Genomic DNA, 20,373 nt, shown 5'->3' with positions numbered 1-20,373 from the left:
TTGCTACATTCCTATCTACATCTCTAATTACATGCTCTTGTTCTTTTGATGGTCATTCAACTGACTCTAAGAGATCTGTGAAACATCACTCATTTTGATAGCATTATATAAAACAGCCAATTTAGTTAAGTTAAACTTTTACTCAGGAAGAATTGAATTTATTTTCGTCATATAGAAATTGTCTAAGGATTTCATTAGAATTTTATTAATAAGTACCATAGGGAAAACACATAACTTTTATAGTATCAAAGTAGCTAATAGTTGTGAAAGAAAATGTCATGTTGCAAACTTTAGCACTGTATTTTTTGTTTGTTTTTTGTTTTTGTAACGCTGTATTTTAGACAAATTCAAGTAAAATGTTTTTAAAAGGTTTAGAAAATGAACTGAACCTTCTTAAATTTGTTCCACTGTTTATTAAATGTAAGTACATACAGAGCATTGTATTAGGAAAAAGTTGAAATAACCTGTGTTCATCAACAGAGAAAGGCTAAACTGGGTTTATCTATATGATATGGGCAATTAAAGTTGTTATAAAGACTGAAGTAGGTTAGGAGGCAATGAAGTGAAAAGATTGCTAAGATTCATTATTAACTGTAGAAAAAGGAAAGCCATAGAAAAGGGTGTGGTATGAACATTTGGTGTGGTTTTTTTAAAGTGTGTATATGCTTGTATGTGCCTCACATTTTACTAAAGATTCCCCCCTCCAAAACCTATTAACAGCATGTATTGGAAGAATGGGGTACTTTTACTAATTATTTTGTAAACTTTTATAGACTTTCTGTACTACAGCAAGTTCATTTATTAAATACTGTCAAGGATTAATTTGAGGAATTGGATGATTTCTTTATGTTTAGTAGACTAGTGAGCATTTAATACTTACGAAATCATGAATATGAATGTGTACGTAATCTCATACTCCTCCCTAGGCTACGAGAAATTGAAGAACGGCTACATGGATTGAAAGCATCATCTATGACACAAACACCTGCCTTAAAATTTAAGGTAAGGAAAGACAGATCAGATTTTCATTGTTCATCTCAATTTTTTGTCAAGCATCATTTGAAGCATGACATTAGGGATCAAATGAAATCCTAATTATTCTTTGAAATGAGTCTTTTTTTGAACCCTTACAGTGTGTTGGACCCTGTTGGTTTCTAGATTCTACTAAGAAAAGAATGGACAAGGCTCAAAATACATAACACAGCATTACTGGGGTTATTATATAGAATAATATATAGGCACAAGAAGGAGGTTTAATTTTGCCTATAAAGGTTTATAAATGAATGACATTTGTACTTAATCTCTGTAAATTGGATATTGCCAAGTAGAGGAAAGAAGAAATGCTCTGTTCTTAAAAGAAACAGCATAAACCAAGGTGTGGAGGGATATAACCCATAGTATGTCCAAAAATAGAGACAGATCTGGGAAATATCTAGTATTTAAAATTAAACGTTTGTGACCAACTAGTTGTATATGGTAAGGAAAATACCTGGAAGTATATCAGTGATGATTCCACAGATGGAAAGCTGGCGTGTCAGCTGAAGTGTGTGACAGAAGCACAAGATGTGCATGTAATGCAGTTAGTTTGGAGCAAGGTGAGCAAGCCAGTTCAGCTAGAAGATACAAGATGCAGGGCATGGGGGCTGTGGGAAAGTAGGAAGAGAACCTAGATTTGATGGGATAGTGGAAAGCTTTTCATGGTTTTTGAGCATCAGAATAGATCTGTCTTAGCAGTGGTTTAAAGAATAAAAAGTAGCAGAGAGACATTGACATTGGCCTATTGGAAAGGACACAGCTTATAGCTGAATAACAGCTTATTTGCAGTGTTAAATGGAGCATGACATAAGTCTCCTAATACTCATTTCCAGTTGAATATATGCCCATGTCTAGTGTACTGTGTTATCTCTTCTTGATACCTGTTTGTTTTATCATAGGAACTTAACATACGTGTTACATGCTAGAATGTTGCAGACATACTTATTCAATCTATTTCTGACTTATAAAGTTTTTTTTTAACTTAAACATTTATAAGCCGTATAAAAAAGTTATAAGATACATTCAAAACCCATAAGAGCATGGTCTTTGGAGTCACCCCCACCTGGAATTTGAGTTCCATATCTACCACCATTATTATATATGATCAATGTTAAATATGTAGAATTGCTCTGATAGGAAAAATAAACTCTTCTATTTCATGTCCTGGGTTTTGTTGAGTATTATCCACTAAGTATATTAGAATCTCAAAATTCAATTATCACCTTACTAGAATTTATGCCCTTGTCAACCACAAATTGGGACTTGCCATCTACCTCCATAAGGATTAAATCATGTGCTGCTGCAGCTGCTAACCTTCAGCAGCCCCCTGAAAGGAGTTCAGGGTGAAGAGCAGAAATGAGGCATTCTGTACTCAGGGCGGGGGGCGGGAGGGATTTGGGGGGTGGTTGGGAAGACTGGCAGGCAGGTATTTTCCAGAGCCAATTTTATGAGCACAATTCTTGTATCTCCTCATGTCTTTAAAAGCACTAAAATCATTCATAGTGATGACTGTTGCTCGTGACTAGCAGAAACCTTCTGGGAAAATATGTGCTTGATTGCATGTATTCCTCCTTCACCAAAATCACATGTATACTGACCTTCCCCCCTGCACCTTTGGAACAGTTTCTCAGAGCTGCCTCAGGTGCTGTCTCCCAGGATGCGGTCCTCATATTGCCCCAAATAAAACCTAACTCACAACTTTCCTGTTGCGTGTTTTTTTAAGTCGACACCCTATAGTTGGTATATCTTTCTAATACATGGTCATGTAGTCTAATAATATGAATTTTTACTTATGTAATTACTTATAGAGAAAAATATATAGATAACTGAAATTTAAAATTCCCAGGTGGCACTAGCGGTAAAGAACCCATCTGCCAAAGCAGGAGACGTAAGAGATGCTGGTTTGATCTCTGGGTCGGGAAAATCCCCTGGAGAACGAAATGGTCACCCACTCCAGTATTCATGCCTGGAGAATCCCATGGACAGGAGAGCCTGGCAGGCTACAGTCCATGGGGTTGCAAAGAGTCGGACACAAATGACTTAGCATGCATGCTCAAAAAGGAATATGTAATACATTGGCAAATTTATTTAGAACTTCAGAGTTCTAAAAGAAACAGAAGTCTTATATGCCTGTTGACTGGCAGATGGCTTTACTTTCAGAATAAAATATTAGATTTGTCACATGTGACCACTGAACTTTAAAAAGAGTAAAAAAAGTATCAACAAACATTGATCTGGAGAGTGAGAGACTTCGATTGTGATCATGAGGCTTTGCCACTAACTAGTTATGTAATATTAGCCAGATTACTTAATATCTCTGAATTCCTCTGTTCATTGATCTCTATACAGAGTACTTAGACTAAATGTCTAAAGTATTTTTTCTTCACCCACAAAATTCTTTTGACAGCTGTAGATAACACTAAAGCAGTCATTACTCTTACTGGAGAGATAAGGAATTCCTTTGTGTTTGTCAACCAAACTGCAAATCAATCATAAATGAAGAAAAGTTGTTTAATCCATGGGTTTAGCAAGTTAACAAACATTTATGAAGTGCCTGACCAGTGTAGAAACCATTTTGCCAGGGTGTACGTGTGCATGCACACATGCATGTGTATATCAAGCAGAAAGGATTTACAGAGCTTTCTCTTCTATCTTAACTATTTTTGTATCTTTATCTTTTATTCTTTTCTCACTTTATAGAAGAAGTAATGAGAGTAATCCTTTCAGAATTGATGCTTTCATCCCTGTCACTGTTATTCCAGATGCTTTTTCTTATATTTTTTATTTTTCTTAATACAGTTCTTCAGCCTTCAAACATCTTTAAGTTACTCCATTCTTTAAAAACAAAAATTTCTTAAACTTTATTTAGCTTTAAGCTACCATTTCAAAATATATATTCATTCATATATACTTTTTCACTTGGAAAAAAAATCTCCAAGGGCATGGGAAGAGATTAAAGATATGTAAGATTGGGGGCAGGGACACTGTTACAGTATAGTCCAGAGGAGAAGTGATGAAGTGAAATGTTAGAATCTGTTGGAATGACTTCTTAGATGTTGGAGATAAGAGGGAGGAATGAATTTGTGATATCTTGAATCAAGATATGGAACATAGAGAGGTAAAGTGGGTTTAGGAGGGAAAGCTATCATGTTCTGTATGTAATCCAGTACTCATGACTACCCTGTTTTTCTTGAAGCCCTCTCCTCCCTTGACTTCCATGCTGCTTCATTATCCTGGTTCTCTTTCTTCTTTAACCCTCTCTTCTGTAGTTTTACCTACTCATCAGATGCAGACGTTCCTTGTAGTTCTATCTAAAGCCACTTTATTCTATGTGATTCCTAAGCAGTTTTATCCATTCTCTCAATGTTATATATCACTTCTATAATGGTGACACATAGACTTAGATGATGACATATTCAATTCTATATCTCCTGTCCTAAATTCTCAGTTACCTGTTAGGTACGTTACAGATACCTCAAACTAATTATGAACAAAAACGTGGTTTAACAGATAACTCAAACTAATTATGAACAAAAACGTGGTTTACTTAATTTTCCAGTTCATTCACAAGCTACTACCAGATTTACTCACCTCCTAAAATGTGGGTCAAATCCTGTTGTCTTTCACTACCTGTAAAATAAATTATGCCCTGTTTTCTTAGTCAAATAGTCAAGGTTCTGTACATTTCTCATTCCAGTTACATTTTCCCCATAGCCAGTCTTCAACCTTATCAGATTGTTTCTCTCCTCTAAATTAAGCCAAGTTCTTTTCCGCCTCTGCTTTAGGTTATGTGGTTCTATCAGTATGGAATATCTTTCCAGCCCCAGTGTATCCCAACCCCAACTTTGGAAATCCTCTTCATCTCTTATGGCCAGTGCACATCCTTTATCTACTCACCTGTAGCACACTTTCCCTCTCTTATGCACTATTTTACTCTGTCTCCTCTGCAGGATTATAAACTCTTGGGTGTAGAAGCTCAGCCTTATTGGTCTATATATGTTTCAGAATACCTAATATTACTTTACACAAAATAGTAGCTTAATAAGTCTTCCTTCTCCTTATTCTCATTCTTCATTTTCTGTTACATTTAAAGGTACTAAAGCTGCTCCTGGATAGTTTAAAATAATTAATGGTGGTTATATATTTAACAAGTAATGCAAATACAATCTAGACACAACTCATTTAAAATTATATATTTTGGAAATAATTTTATTATTTGTATTTTACCATATATTACATTATGTCCAAATTCTTTGAAAAACAGTTCACCATTTTTTAAATTTAGGGTGACTTTATCATTGTAGGTTGAAAATTTCTTCTGTATGGGATCCCCACTAGCAGTTTTTTTGGCACTGCGTGGCATCCGCCCGGGAAACACTGGAAGTCAAGACCATATTTTGCCCAGAGAGATTTGTAACCGATTACTAAACATTTTCCATCCAACAGATCCAGTGGTGAGTTGTAAATATGGATATCTGTGTCTCAATATTAAATTTTTCCTAAGAGAATCTGTAAGAAATCTTGCAAGGTACTGCTGAATTGATGAGAAAGTATTCATTTACAGACATCTCTTATTTTATTGCACTTCACAGATAATGCAGTTTTGTTTTTTATTTTTTACAAAGAAGTTTTGTGGCAACCCTGCATTGAGTAAGTCTATTGATGCCATTTTTCCAACAGCATTATTTTTTAATTAAGGTATATATTTTGCTATTTAGACATAATGTTGTGGCATATTTAACAGACTTTTAAGTATAGTGGAAACTTAACTTTTATATGCATTGGGAAACCAAAAAAATTGTGTGATTCACTTTATTGCGGTGATCTGGAAGCAAACATGCAGTACCTCTGAGGTATGCTTTATCTATTACGCTTGATAAGTTCATATTTTTAAAATATTTTTCTTTGGTTTAGGGATTAGGAAGTAAAATACCTTAAAGATGTTCTGTTTATGTTGTATTTGTAGAATGAAAGCATAATGTAAAAGTACTATCCAGTTAATGGATCCAGTTAATCCAAAGGACAGGAGTCTTCTGAACTTTCAAACCTTAACCAGTTGTAATTCCAATAATGTAGTAGCCATAAAATTTAAAAATCCACTTTAAATACTTTGTTCTCTAAAGCATGTTGCAACATTGAAATGTGTGTAGTAGATCCTCTTAAAATTGAGAATATTTAAATACTGTGTATTAAACATGGAAAAGTGGAAGAATTTATTTTAGTCTGGTAGAATTACAACATTTTGGATTTTTGCATTCTCTGTTATGTTTGTAAATTTTTCTAATGTAAATAAATTTAAATTTTTGTAAATAAAAATAAATTTTTCTAATGTAAATAAGGATCTTGCATCCAGGTGAACAGTTTAATGTGAAGTAAGATTTTTGGATGAGAAAAATTCTTCATTAAATCATATTGGGGACAAGTATTAAATATAACTAAATTTAAGACAAACTATTTTAAATAGCATTTATTTTCTGAAAAACAGCTTTATATGACTCTAAAGTCTTTCAAAAGATCTTTGGCTAGTACCAAATAAATATAACATTGACTAAACGCTAGAATTTTAGAAAATTTTCCATATGTTAAAAAAATCAAAACTACTATATTTAAGAAATAAATTTCACTGAAATGGAATCTAGTGTTAAATTCAAATACTGACTGTACAATCTTGGCCAGGTCACTTCTGAGACTATCTATTTTTTATCTATATGATGCAGATGATAATATTTACCTCAAGGTTGTTAGGATTAAGTAAAACATATGCAAAACACTTAATTAGACCTTAAGTGTATTGTTATATCCATTCATTTTACTGATTTTCCTATAACTTGAAAGTGAACTTAAGATTGTAGGTGAACTGTGAGCTATATTTTGTATAATCTTAAACTTTATTATACAGTTGACCCTTGAACAGCTCTGGGGTTGGGGTACCAACCTTGTGCTCAGTCAAGAATTGGTGTGTAATCTGATAGTCAGCTCTCCATATCTACAGTTTCGTATCCACAGATTCAACCAATTGCAGACCATGTAGTGCTTTAATATCTATTTATGGAAAAAAAACACACACGTATAAGTGGACCCATGCAGTTCACTCCTGTGTTGTTTAAGGGTCAGCTGTATTATGGAGGATTACAAACTCATTATTACAAATTATTTGTTATTCATTTTACAATTTTTCTGTGCTTTTTTTTTTTTTTAATAGTTATGTCAGAACTGTGCTAGGCAGTTTTTCTAAACTTATCTATTCTTCCCAACATCCTTCTGAGGTAGTAGAAATTAGAAAGTATTATTTCTTTTCTACAGCTTAAGAAACTGAGGCTCTGAGACTTTGTGACTTGGTGAGTGTCATATAGTTAATAAGTGACAGAGGCCAGAATATGAATGCAGGGAATTATATGCCAAGTCCATTGCCTTTTCTGCTATATCGTCCCTATTTCACCTTAGACAAATGGTCTTATATCATCATCTCATGTACTACATTAATCTGCTTGAAAATAGGGTCAACTGAGAGCTTAGATGTTAAAAATTGAGCTTATTTACTGTGTTCCAAGTTACTGTTTACTGCTTCAGTTTTGTTCATGAGACTTAATATAATCTAATTGCTAGATGTTATCAGAACATAATAAAAATGAATATTCCTCTGAAAAACAAGGTCTTCCCTGTAGTTCAAACTTCCCTGTAGCTACAAGGTCTTCCCTTGTAGCTCATGCCCACAGGCAGGAGACTGGGGTTCAATCCCTGGGAAGATCCTCTGGAGAAGGGAGTGGCAACCCACTCCCAATATTCTTGCTTGGAGAATCCCACGGACAGAGGAGACTTGCAGGCTACAGCCCGTGGGGTCGCAAAGAGTCAGACACGACTGAGCAACTAATATTACTGAAAAACTAATTTAAAGGGCACTATTAGCCTAGACTAACTCTAATTTTTTTGTAGTCTCATCATTAAGGATATATTACTAACAGTGAAAAAATAGGAATACATGTTAGGAATGTCAGGTTTTTAATCATTTCCTAAGGTCCTCTGAGCACACAGTAGAATCAGAATGAACAGTTTACTGAAACCTAAGCATTGTGCCTTAATGTTTTGTTTCTTTGAATTTTTTTACATCAAGGCTTATAGATTAGAACCATTAATACTGAAACACTACAGCAACATTTCACCTGTGCAGATCCACTGGTATAATACATCCAATCCTCTACCTTATGAGTATATGAAGCCAAGCTTTCTTCACCCAGCGAAAGATCCTACCTCAATTTCAGAGAATGAAGGCATCTCAACAATACCAAGCCCTGTGACTTCGCCAGTCTTGTCTCGCCGACACTATGGGGAATCTATAACAAATATAGGCAAAGCAAGCATATTAGGTAATTTCTCTTCGGTATTCCTCATCAATGAACTTAAGAAATTTTATATAGTCATTAAATTTTAGGTACCTGGAAATACTCTATATATTACAAAACATCTGAGAGTTAATGTATAGAGTTAACTACTCTCCTTATATTTGAAGGCAAAAGCCCTAAATTCTCTAGTTAGATCAGATCCTGTAGTTAGAGAATATAAGAAACCTTGATGCACACACACCCCAAAAGGTGGAGGCATCAAGTTCCTCATTTTAACCTTGGCCCCATCACTTGCTGTGAAATCTGGAGAAGTCACGTAGTTTTTAATGCTCGTCTCCCTCATCTGTGAAATGAGGGTGTGCTTGAGTACTAAGGGTGCCCTTGCCAACCCATTCTCTGATCTGTGTCCTAAAAGTCTCTCAAATCGTGTCCTCCTTGAGAGCAACAAGGATATTGAATTTCTCTTTGCGTGGTCTCCAGTTCCACCCACAGTGTTTGGTGTGGCGCTGGAGCTCAGTTGTGTGCCACTTAATTTGTCCTTTGCTTTTGGTTACAAGTTGCCTTAATATAAAATGCCACAAGATGGCACTGTAAGCAGGCTCTATCTGCTGGATTCATTGATATTCATCATAGAGATTGTTTATTCACAGCTTTTTATAACAGATCCACTTCACTTCCGGAGTAGGCATACCAATAGTAAATATATGCCCATATGAATGGCATGGTTCTTTTTATTAATATTTTTAATCATAAAATACTTTAAAAAACAAAGATCACTTGAATAAAATAGAATCTTTTTTTCTTTGTAAGCTATATTCCTGCAGTTTGTACAACTCTCATTCTGTTCAACACTATTTTTATTTAGAAACCTACAATATAAATTGCAAATTTTTTGTGTTCCCACCCTGGAAAAACATGACTAGGGCTTAGTCTCTCTGCCAACTGACTGTAATTATGGGTGGTGCTCTTTAGCCTGGTACGTGGTGTAATTCAGCAGAATGACTGGCCTGTTTTGTGAAATGCAGGGGCTGCAAGCATTGGAAAGGGACTTGGAGGAATGTTGTTCTCAAGATTTGGACGTTCATCTGCATCACAGCCATCTGAGACATCAAGGGACTCCATAGAAGACGAGAAGAAGCCAGTTGCCTCCCCGCCCATGACCACCGTGGCAACGCAGACCCTTCCACACAGCAGTTCTGGCTTTCTTGACTCTGCATGTTAGTTCATACTCTTCTTTCCAGGTTTATACTGTGTCCTTTTTAAACTGGAGGAAGACAAAGAGCATTAAGATATTAACACTAGCAGTCCACTCTGTAATCTAAAGTACGCCCTAGCTTTTAAAGAAAAAAGTGCTTTTCTTTACTTACATTTTCAGGAATAATTCGCAGGTAAATGCAGTTTTACTCTCTGCATGGGTGAATTAAGTTAAGAACATTAGTAAGTGCCTTGTCGCACCGAGATCTTACACATCAAGGATAAAACAAATCTCTTTGTGGTAAGCACTCCCATAAAAGTAGTTTTTTTGTTTTTATTTTTAAACATGGTCTTCTCAGCTTTAAAAATTCATTTAGTTGCTGCAGATCTATGCTGTATCTACTCTTGATACCGTTTTTAAAATGCTCTGCCAAAACCATCCTGGTACTAATCCCATAGCTCCCTTTATCAACCTAATTATAAAGCCTTCAAAACTTTAATTGTATTAGATCCACTCTGTGGTTCCCATCCTGTCCCTACTACCTTGTGTAAAGTAGATACTCAAGAAATGAATGAAAGAATGGGTAATTATACTGGACTTAGCAATAGAATGATGCTTTATTTAATTTTTTCCAGTGGATTTATAAGGTCTAAAATCTTAAATAGTTGTGAAACACTAAAACACTTAGTGTATATTTACTTCTGAGGGTCTAAACTTAAAGCTTATTTATAAATGTCCAGTAAAGTAAAACCAGTGAGTCCTAGTTTCCATTGACTTATATAAGGAAATGTAGATTCTGAAACTAGTTACTTCCTTTCCGTAACTATAGCAAGAAGAAAATTTTATTTTCATTCTCTAAAAATGTTTAAACAGTTCATTTCAGATGCTTAGCTTTGTTTTCTTACCGTGTCTGCTGCTCTGAATTTTAAAATGAACAGCATTCATTGCCGTTCATAAAAAATTAAAAAGGAAGTTGAGATGTGACAGTCCTAGAGGCTGGATCTTTCTCCATAGTCAGCCCCAATCCACAATGAATTATCCTAGCCATTGCTGAGTTGGACATTCCTATTTGGGCCAATTCCATTTTTTAAACTTAATCCTATGCCTGACTCTGAATACTAGAAATTTTATAATTTCAAGCCTTTGAACACTGCCTAAAAAATTCATTTTAGGTTTTGATATTTGTACAAAATTCATATTTTTATGAGTTACTCTATGATTTATTGCTTAATAACAGAAATGAGATTGTGAAAATATAAAATTTTGTTGTAACATACAGATGTCAAAAGAAAACTATAAACTTCTGAAGAAAAATAACTTTAAATAATTTTGTAAGATGGCGGGTAAAAAGCCACAATTACTTGTAATGTTAATGCACAGCAATGATGCTAGTAAACATGAGGGTGAATAAGGGAACAAGAAAAGCAGGGTCAAATTTGAGCCCCAGAGAAGGGGTAAGGAAGATACCAGAATTCTATAGGATCTGAGGGAAAAAACTGTCTTTTAGTGTTTTTGCTATTTAACATAGAAATTTGAAAGTGATAAGGATAATAAAGAAGAAACTTATTTCTTCTTCCAGGACATGTGAAGGTAGAAATGCTTAGTTTTATTGCGTTATAATATTTTAACAAAATACGTTTTCTGTCATTCTTGCATATAAATTCTTTGTTGGTTCTAATGGTAAATTCCCTACCAACTATAGACTCAGCTAACTGAGCTAACATGATTTCTTAGTTTCGTGTTTTCATCTTTAGATACAGATTTTAAAAGTCCAACTTTTGACATTGGACAACTGCTGTAGAAGAATTAAGCCTTTTAAATCAAATCCTCTAGATTTACCTTTGACTTGCTTCAGTAATATACTCTTCTCTGTAATCCTGGTTTAGATAAATTTCTTAAATCATAATTGCTATTTTGGCTGTATCTTGCAAATCATAAAACCGTTCTTCCTTAAATCTTCTTTCTGGAATTTGATCACTGTGATTAGGTGATTCTGGCTTCCTTCTTGCTCACATTGATTGCCTCAGTTCTTCTCGATAACCTTCATTCTAAGGCTACCGACTTTGATTCTCCTGCTTTTTGAGGGTAAGATGAACACAGACTGAATTCGTGATCAATCAGGGTTTCTCACTTTGAAGAGTTAGTGTTGTCAATTGAAACTACTTCATTGACATCAATTTGAAGCATCTTATATAGCTGCTTTTCATTTCTTTTGAAAAGTATAGGCTTATTTCTGGTGGTTTTACTGTTTCTTTTCTTGTACCCCCTTGTGTTTGTAACATATCATGTAAAGAATTTGTTTCTTTTAGCACTGTTTTGCCTCTAGGTTAGAACTTAAATGAACTATAAATTTGGGGGATGTTTGAGCGTTAACAGATTATGACATTGTATTTCAAAATTAATTATGCTTACATTTTCCATGACAGAGCTCTTTACAGAAACCTAATTGTGTACTTCTTTTTGTTTGCTAGGTTTAATCAGCTTATTTGGGAGTACTGTTCTAACTTTTGGCCACTGCATCACTGAAGGCCATTTGTAACCATCAGCCAACACTTTAAAGCATCTTGTGTTTTTTTTGTTTTTTTTTTTCCACAGATTTCAGACTTCAAGAATCGTTCTTTAATCTCCCACAACTTCTTTTTCCGGAAAATGTAATACAGAATAAAGATAATACCCTCGGTATGGTATATGTCAGGAATAGCATTCAGAACGCTGTGAAAACGGTCTACTTAGATTTCTTCTGCTCACTGAAAACTTGTTCAGTTTTTCTATGAGAGCAGCTTGAATGTTACCATTAACAGACTATTTCAAATGTATTCTCTTCCTGTATTTCCTAATCTTAAATGGTAGTGGTCCTGAAACCGGAGTATTCATTAGTTACTTAGTGTGCTAAAGTATATCATACTCCTATGTGCTTCTCCAAAGAAGGAACTCTTTAGAGAGAGAAGAAAAGCATTAGGCCATTTTCTTTCTTCTCTGTTGCCCTCCAGCCTTCAGAGAGCTTCACTGTTCTTTTCATGTAATATATTTAAATATAAAAGGATTTCATAGTATAAAGAGTTTAATCATTCCTAGTTATTTCAGATATTAATAACACTATCCCTAGGGCTGTTAGTATGCCACAGATGATACCTGGTTTCAACACAAATATTTAATGGTGTTTAGAGGTATAGGCTTGCTTTGAAAAAAATTATTGGCTACAAGAGATATTTTCAATCTCCTGATTTTCAGCAGATTCAAAATGTATTAGTAAAAATTAATCTTAGCAGTTTAAAATTATTTTTATCTTAACTTCTCATTCCTTTTTTTCTATATCTCCTTTCTCTTTCCTTTTTTAAAAATAATGGATTTTGTCTTTAACCAAAAAAGTAAGTTACAAGTTTCTCCTTGTGTTTTCAAACCGTATCTGATTTTGCAATTTCCATGTTTATAATTGCTAATTTTCATGCATTTTTTCTTCTTTCAAAAAAAAAATTCTTAACTAGATATAGCTCCCAAAACAGGGTGTCAGCATAACAAGCTGATTTGGGTTTTTAGCCCCGTGACAGCAGTTTGTGATGATCTAATTCAGTGAACTCCTCTCAAGAAATGATTTTTATAAGTGCTGTCTCTAGTCCCTGCTCATGTAATAGTCACTTCTGTAAAGAAATAACTGACTTGTGCTTTTTGAATATTAGAGAAAGGAAAATTAATCCGTTAATCTATTTGTCCTACATTCAAGTAGTCCTTTTATCCACTCCCTTAAAGCCATCCCAGCTACCTAAGCAGTTAGACCACTTGTCATAACTACACCACATTGATTCAGATGGTAATATGTATATGGCTTCTATTTTCTCTTCTCCTGTTTTTATTCATTCAACAGTTTTACCATGAGGCAAGTAGATAGTCACTAGAAGAGGCACCAGGATGAACCAATTTCAGTGCTGCCCATAAAGATGTTAAATGCTTATGTGGAAACTTAAGTATATTTTAGAGGGCGTATATTCTTGTAGGGAAGGTGGATAACTACAGAAATAATATAATATATGGTAGAATGTGATGAACCTCATGACAGAGATTCTAAGGAGAGAAAATGTTTTCACCTGGAGAAATGAAAAAAAAAGGTTTTGTGGAAGTAGGTCTTAAATAAGCAGAGATGAAGAGACATTGCAGAGAAAAGAAACAGCACAGCACAAGCGAAAACACAGAGATGGGAAGCACAGGTTATGCAGACATCTAGAAGTTAGTTCTGAGAAGAACCAAGGATGAGTAGAAGGGAGTGGTTTTGAATATGCTGAGGAACATTTCTCCAACCAGATGGTAGAGGATCCAGCAGATCTGGCCATCCCCAGAAGTTCCTTTGTATTCTTATGAGCCTGTGTTTCCCCAAATAGCCCATCTGTTGTCAAATGTTAGGTGTCTGAATGTCTTTCAGAGTAGATTAGTGTTGGGAAATTTGGAGATCAGAAAATGGCAACTAATTATAAAGCTCATTATGGAGTTTTTGCTATTTTTTTTTAAAATAAAGGATTTTTAGAGAATGTTTTTAAATATATTTGGAGCTATGATAAGTCACAAAATATAAATATTCCTTGACTATCAAACATCTAACTACATAAAATATATGGTTGCTCTCAGGCAGAGGAAAAATAAGATATAATTTATCAAGAACTCTGAGCATATATTGCAAATGATTCTTTTGTCAGTCATTTGGAAACCCAGTTTCCTTTACTAGTACTTTCTACTTAGTACTAGATACTAAGGTTTTCTTAGTTAAGACACTCCCTTTAAATAGAAGAAACTTGTCCAGTTGGTAAAATGGTTACTTTCTCTTCATGTATTTTACTTTTTAACACCATATTCCAGGTTTGACAAGCCCTGTGCACAAAAGAACACTCTACTGAAGGCAGAGTGCTGAGGAAACTGCCTTCAGCCTGGGTAGATGGCAGACATTTGCTTGGAGAATAAGGAAGGAAATGTGCCCATATGCATGACTCCCCCAAAAAGAAAATAAAAGGTGAAAGTGAAGTCGCTCAGTCGTGTCCGACTCTTTGTGACTCCCATGGACTGTAGCCTACCGGGTTCCTCTGTCCATGGGATTTTCCAGGCAAGAATACTGGAGTGGGTTGCCATTTCCTTCAACCCATGTTTTAAAACAGTGAAAGCAAATTATTGATGATTGTTAAAAGCCAGCAAATTTTTTTTTTTTTCATTTTTACCTCTCCTCAACTTTGAGGAATCTTAAATTCTCTTTTTGTAGATATAGGAATATTAACTCGTAGGCACTCCAGAGAAAAGGATTGAGTGATTTTATGTTCTCCTTTTTCTTGACCTAATTCAGTGAAAGAAACTAGGAACATACTAACCTGTCTAGTGCCACCCCTTCTTGATACAATAATAATGAGAAGGCTGGTCCAAGGCAACTCCGTGTAGATCTGGGCCGTCTTTGGCCAAGAGCACATCTCACAGCACATGTAGCATAGTACTACCATGTAGTGACCTCACACCATTGGGAATTCTGTGATCTACTTAAAGAAAAAGATGAGACATTGGCCCACCTACATCCATCCATCCACCCACCTGTAAAACCAACACGAATATGGTGTCAGCTGCAAACCAGACTGCCTGGGGTAAACCTTTTAAGGAAGATGAGAGACTGTAAAATAGGTTCATCGAGTACAAGCTGGTTACCTAAATTTCCATTTTGATGGGGACAACCTACAGATAAATAGGGAGGGGATGGGGTAAGCCAATCTAGTTAATGACACTTATTAAAAATCCTGTAGGTGATAAGAAGGACAGGGACACATAATGAGGCAATAAGTTCATCATTTGAGTTTGTAGTATACGAAAGGCAGTGTTGCACAGTGATAGCACAATAAGAATACATTTCAGGGACATAAAATCAAAGTGGAGCCGAGTAACACTGGTTGTAACAGGAAAAATCTCCCTTTAACTTTAGAATAACAGTTGTTTAAGACTGTTGGCCTAGGAAGGCATTCTACAGTGGCCTTTAAAAGGAATTCTTAGAAATAACATGGTATGGGCTTCACCAATTTTAATGTGTGTTTCCCATCTCTTCGTTTTTCCTCTTATTTCTCCTTTTTTTCTTCATAAGTGACTTCACCTTGACTCCTCTTCAAGGAGTCAAGTTGTGTTTAAGAATTCATTTCTTCTTTTCATCTTCTTGTCTCTTGTGCCAGAATGTACCTACAAATTTTAACACAAATGTCCCATGGAATACGAAAGATAAAAGATTGACATTCCTGTCCCACAGTTCATCATGTGGATTTCAACTATTTCTGACTTCTTATGGACTAGCTTATAATTTAAATGAGAAAAATAGCAGTTTTGTAAAAGGTCTATGTCAATATATTTCATAGTGCTTTATAACCTGACTGGGTATTTATACTATTTGAGTGTAAATAAACCTTATCTAAAAATTTTTAGACAAGATCCATGGACATTCTTTGTCAGAAAAGCACGATTGAATAGAAAAATAACTATAAAGGCATTTTTAAATCACCAAATGGTATTGTTTAAACAGTAGCTAAACATTTATATGAAATCATGCTCTAAAATGATATGATTTCCTTTATGCGATTTCCAAAGCAAAACCCAACTTTTTCTCCAACCTCCTTAATTTTTGCCAATTTTTACTTTTTATACCTGCTAGCACGCTGAACAAAAGAGCAGATTTTGAGTCTGAACGGTAGTGATTTTTATTTTTAAGACAGACCCTTCAAAATACTGTATGGCTTATTGACAGCTTTTGAGGGATTCCTGAAGATGAAATTATCATTTGTCTAAGTGTTTTATCTCTTAAGGATTTGTTAGATTAACCAATTGCAGTGGTATAGCCTTGGATTTGGTAAGGTGATTTTTCTCACATGTTACAAGGATTTTCTGTGTGTTTTAGAAACAACTTAATTGAACTTACTGAGCTATTTGAGGACAGCACGGTTGTAAATGAAGTCCTTCCTCTCAAGGGCTACCACTGCTCCTCCCACTCTCACTTCCCCGCCAGTGGATTCTTGAGCACGGGCGGTCCCAGGTGCCTGTTTGGCCCAGCTGACAGCATGGAGAGGAGTATGTTGTGGCCCTTTGAGGAATTCAGCATAGTGGGGAGAAAAGCATCGTAGGACTGTAGTAGATGTTATTCCAACGTGTTCCCCTGAGCCAGCTAACGTAAAGAGCCTCACCTGTGAAGGAGCCTTTGCGTGCACTGTTGCACTCCTGCTGACATTATTGCATCTAAGGCTGACCCGTCATTCTGCAAGAAGACTATTTGCTGTATCTTTCAGGTTAGGCACAAATTTTAAATAGGAAAGCCAGGATTTGAGGCCAGTTTCTTTATTCCAAATATACTGTATGGTACCAGGTGAGATTTTTGTTTTCTTACTTTATTATTCCATACTGACCTGAGCATACAAAGGAGAGGATTCACCAGACAGAATCCTGAGCTACTGAGGCTCTTGAGTGTTTTCTTCCCATAAGATGAGAGTGGAAAGTCACTTTTTAAAAAATAGTAACAATAATTAGGAGAGTCACTTCTGTTTGGTAAATTTTTATTCTCCAAATCTAGTAAGTCTGTGTAGAAACAATCTTACTGTGATACTTACTCATTTGTTTGACTTCTTTTTAGTGGAACTGGATCACAGAATTGACTTTGAACTCAGAGAAGGCCTTGTGGAGAGCCGCTATTGGTCAGCTGTCACGTCGCATACTGCCTATTGGTCATCCTTGGATGTTGCCCTCTTCCTGTTAACCTTCATGTACAAACACGAGCACGATAATAATGTGAAACCCAGTTTAGATCCAGTCTGAACCCTTGAAGGACATTAATGGCCCAAAACTGATTTTTTCTTGTTAAATATGTGTGTCAAGATATGAAAGTTTCAGGTTTAAGTATGTTTCAGTTTTGTTTAGGGCAAGAAATATTTGAATTTGAAAGCACTTTATTTTATTTAAAAAAGCAAAACAAATGTTCAGTTCAAAAGAAGTTATTTATAATTTTCATCATTTTAATTATGAGTCTGACAGAACCCCCTGCAGAGAATCAAGGAGGACCTGGAATTGAGGAAGATTTGGGAACCTGCAAGTTTATAAATCACAATCTAATTTCTCCCAAATATAAAGGCATATTAATGGGTTGAACCTAATGTATTAACCAAAGTATGTTATAAATCTAAAATGATCAAGGTCCAGGATATTCTATGTAAAGATCACAAGGTGGTATCATTGTTTTAGATTTGTATGAAAACTTATATTTCCACAATTTCTTTGAAACATGAGTATAACAAGTTTAAAATGTTTTGAATTTAACTTGTTTAACTCTCTAATGCCGAGAGAAACATTTGAACTACTGTATTTATAGTTTATTACCTCTGACTAATTGCTTTGTGTCAATGTATGAAACATTACATTTTTTTTAAATTTCTTTGAACAATTTAAGAACCACATTTATTTTCTATAATGTTAAGACCCTTTTTTCTCAGAACTCCATCTTTGTACTCTTCAGATGAATATATAGACACTGTGGCATAATTTCAGTATTTTTTCCATTAAAAACTTGTAGTTTCACACAAATAACACTAGTTCAATTATTTTGAAAAAGAAAGTGAACTTTTTATGATGTCACATGCACCTCAAAGAAAACTGAAGTTTTCTACTTGACACAGAATACTCCAGAATAGGTACATTTAGTAAACTTTATTGGAAAATTAGTCAACTTCTCTGGAGTAGGGAGTATAACTATTTTAATTAAGTATATAAGCATCTGTGTGCCAAACAATTAACATATAAAAAGGGGATAGAGTGCCCTAACAAATTTTTTAAGTGTTTTGAGGAATTGTAGTTGCAACATAGACACAATGTTCAGGATTCTGAGGCATCGAAAGAGTTTCCTTGGCTGTCATTTTTTCCACAGTGCTTTTCATCTGAGGAGCTCAAAGTGCTGTGTGATTAAATAATCTATGTAGAAGTTCCTTGAGGTAAGTGAATGAGTGTTATTCTCATGTTACATGTTAACACACTAAGGCACCAAAATATATAAAGTGCCTTGAATTAGATGACATAGCAAACCAGGAGAGCTCAGATTGAAGACAGGCCATATTCTTTTATGTGCTGTTCATTGACTTATAATTCACACGTGACCTTTTATTTTGCAAATAATAACAAGTTGCCATTCATAATTTGGAGAAATGACTGAAACCAGTCCTTCACCCTACTGGTCATATACATTCTTGGGTTCTCACGCACAAAGGAGGAGTTACTTAGAAGGAATCAGTAGCCATTTCTGCCACAGCCAACCCTCACTTCTGAGAGGCTTCTACTGGGTTCTCCTTAAGGTGCTGTATTTGCTTATCTTAGCTTCACAGAAATCATTGTCAAACTAGGAGCAAAGTTGGTCAGTTATACATCTCACCTTCCTTCTTTAGAAGATATAGAATCTTTGGCTTACTTGTAGGCTTTACTTAGTTGGCCTTTCATTGAATTTGCACAACATAAAGCACTTCTTAGTGTTTAAAAAGATCCTAAGGCTTCATGGCCAAATATGTGACTCACTAAGAAACTCTTGCTATAAAAGGCTTTTGATGCTATCTTAGCAAAGCTGAAGCAATGTCTTTCAAATCTAGAGATTCCAGTGAACTCAGGTCATTCTCATACCCTGTTTATTTCATAGTTCTATTTAGTTTTCAGGAGAATTAAACTTCCATCTCATATACTGTTTCATTAAAGGTACATGAGCCTTTGGGTCTTAAGACATTCAAATGCCTCAGAGCTTTAAGGGATTCATTCTTAACCACTAGAATGTTAAGAGCCCCTTTCACCTGAGGGGAGTGAAAACCTATCAAACCTTTTAATTTGATATTCAGTAAAAGGAAAAGTATACTCCCATAGCTATAGGAAGATATCAGCTTCCATTTTTTCATGTTAGGGAAAAAATCCAATTTAGCCACATGGAAGTTAAACCACCTTTTTGAAATGAGATATTCTGGATTATTGGACAGGTGTTTTGTTTTCAATTCATTATTTCATAAACATGGCATTTTTTATTTCACAGTACTCTTCTTGTTTCCATGTCTCTGCATGTTATCATGGAATGTACTTGTATATACTCAAGTAATATACAGAGTATGTGTAATTCTAGCTTGATTTAGAAGCTAAGTCAGTTACTGAGTAACATTTTGCAACTTTATTCCTGCAAGTACTAAATTGGCCAAAAAGTTCTGTTTTTGATACATTAAAATTTTATTCTCTACTTTGTGTACCTGCTCTGATGATTCTTCTGAGTACTGGTCAGACCATTCAAACAATTTTAATCCAGTTCAGCCCCTAAGAATTATTTATACTTAGAATAAGGAGGATGTTTTGTTAGTTCATAACTTTATTTTTGACAGTAATTATACTTGTGTTATAATCCAGTGTTACAGATATTAGCACTTATTACAAAATATTCTCGGTTTCCTGGTAACTAATTTATACTTCAGAAGTAAGCCTTAGGAATCTTTTATTTTACTTCTGATAGGTAGCATCTGTCAGCCTTTGGGAATTCTCACACTGAACATGTTGTTTAGAAGGTCTCAGATGGTGACATGTAAACATTCATCTCATTTTCTTTGTTTCCTCATTGGGGCTGAAGTATTCTGATCTTATTCTGGCATTGTCTTCCCCTAAAGAGTAAACAGGAAAAGAAACCATCAGTGGAGTGTCACAGCCAATTCCATGACTCCTTCCAGTGATGACACTTTGAGCCCCTTAAGGTAGAACTAGACCAAACCTAGAGAGTTCGCTGTAAGGCCTACAGTAGAGGAAAAATAA

At 35.1% G+C, this 20,373-nt stretch overlaps 1 protein-coding gene across 1 annotated transcript in view; it reads left to right on the top strand.

The window, feature by feature from the left end:
• The window catches only part of DDHD1 (DDHD domain containing 1), a 66,139-nt gene extending 46,326 nt beyond the window's left edge, over positions 1-19,813 (top strand). Inside the window, exons 8-12 of the mRNA NM_176643.3 lie at positions 927-1,002; positions 5,340-5,489; positions 8,147-8,399; positions 9,401-9,592; positions 17,195-19,813. Coding sequence (NP_788816.2) covers positions 927-1,002; positions 5,340-5,489; positions 8,147-8,399; positions 9,401-9,592; positions 17,195-17,376 — 853 coding nt within the window. The 3' untranslated portion in view covers positions 17,377-19,813. The remainder of the gene's footprint in view (positions 1-926; positions 1,003-5,339; positions 5,490-8,146; positions 8,400-9,400; positions 9,593-17,194) is intronic.
• The last annotated feature ends 560 nt before the right edge of the window (positions 19,814-20,373 follow it).

This window comes from Bos taurus, chromosome 10 (genome assembly GCF_002263795.3).
Source record: "Bos taurus isolate L1 Dominette 01449 registration number 42190680 breed Hereford chromosome 10, ARS-UCD2.0, whole genome shotgun sequence".
NCBI classification, from domain to species: Eukaryota; Metazoa; Chordata; class Mammalia; order Artiodactyla; family Bovidae; genus Bos; species Bos taurus.
The sequence above is the reverse complement of the archived record's forward strand: the minus strand, read 5'-3'. Positions and strand labels throughout refer to the sequence as shown.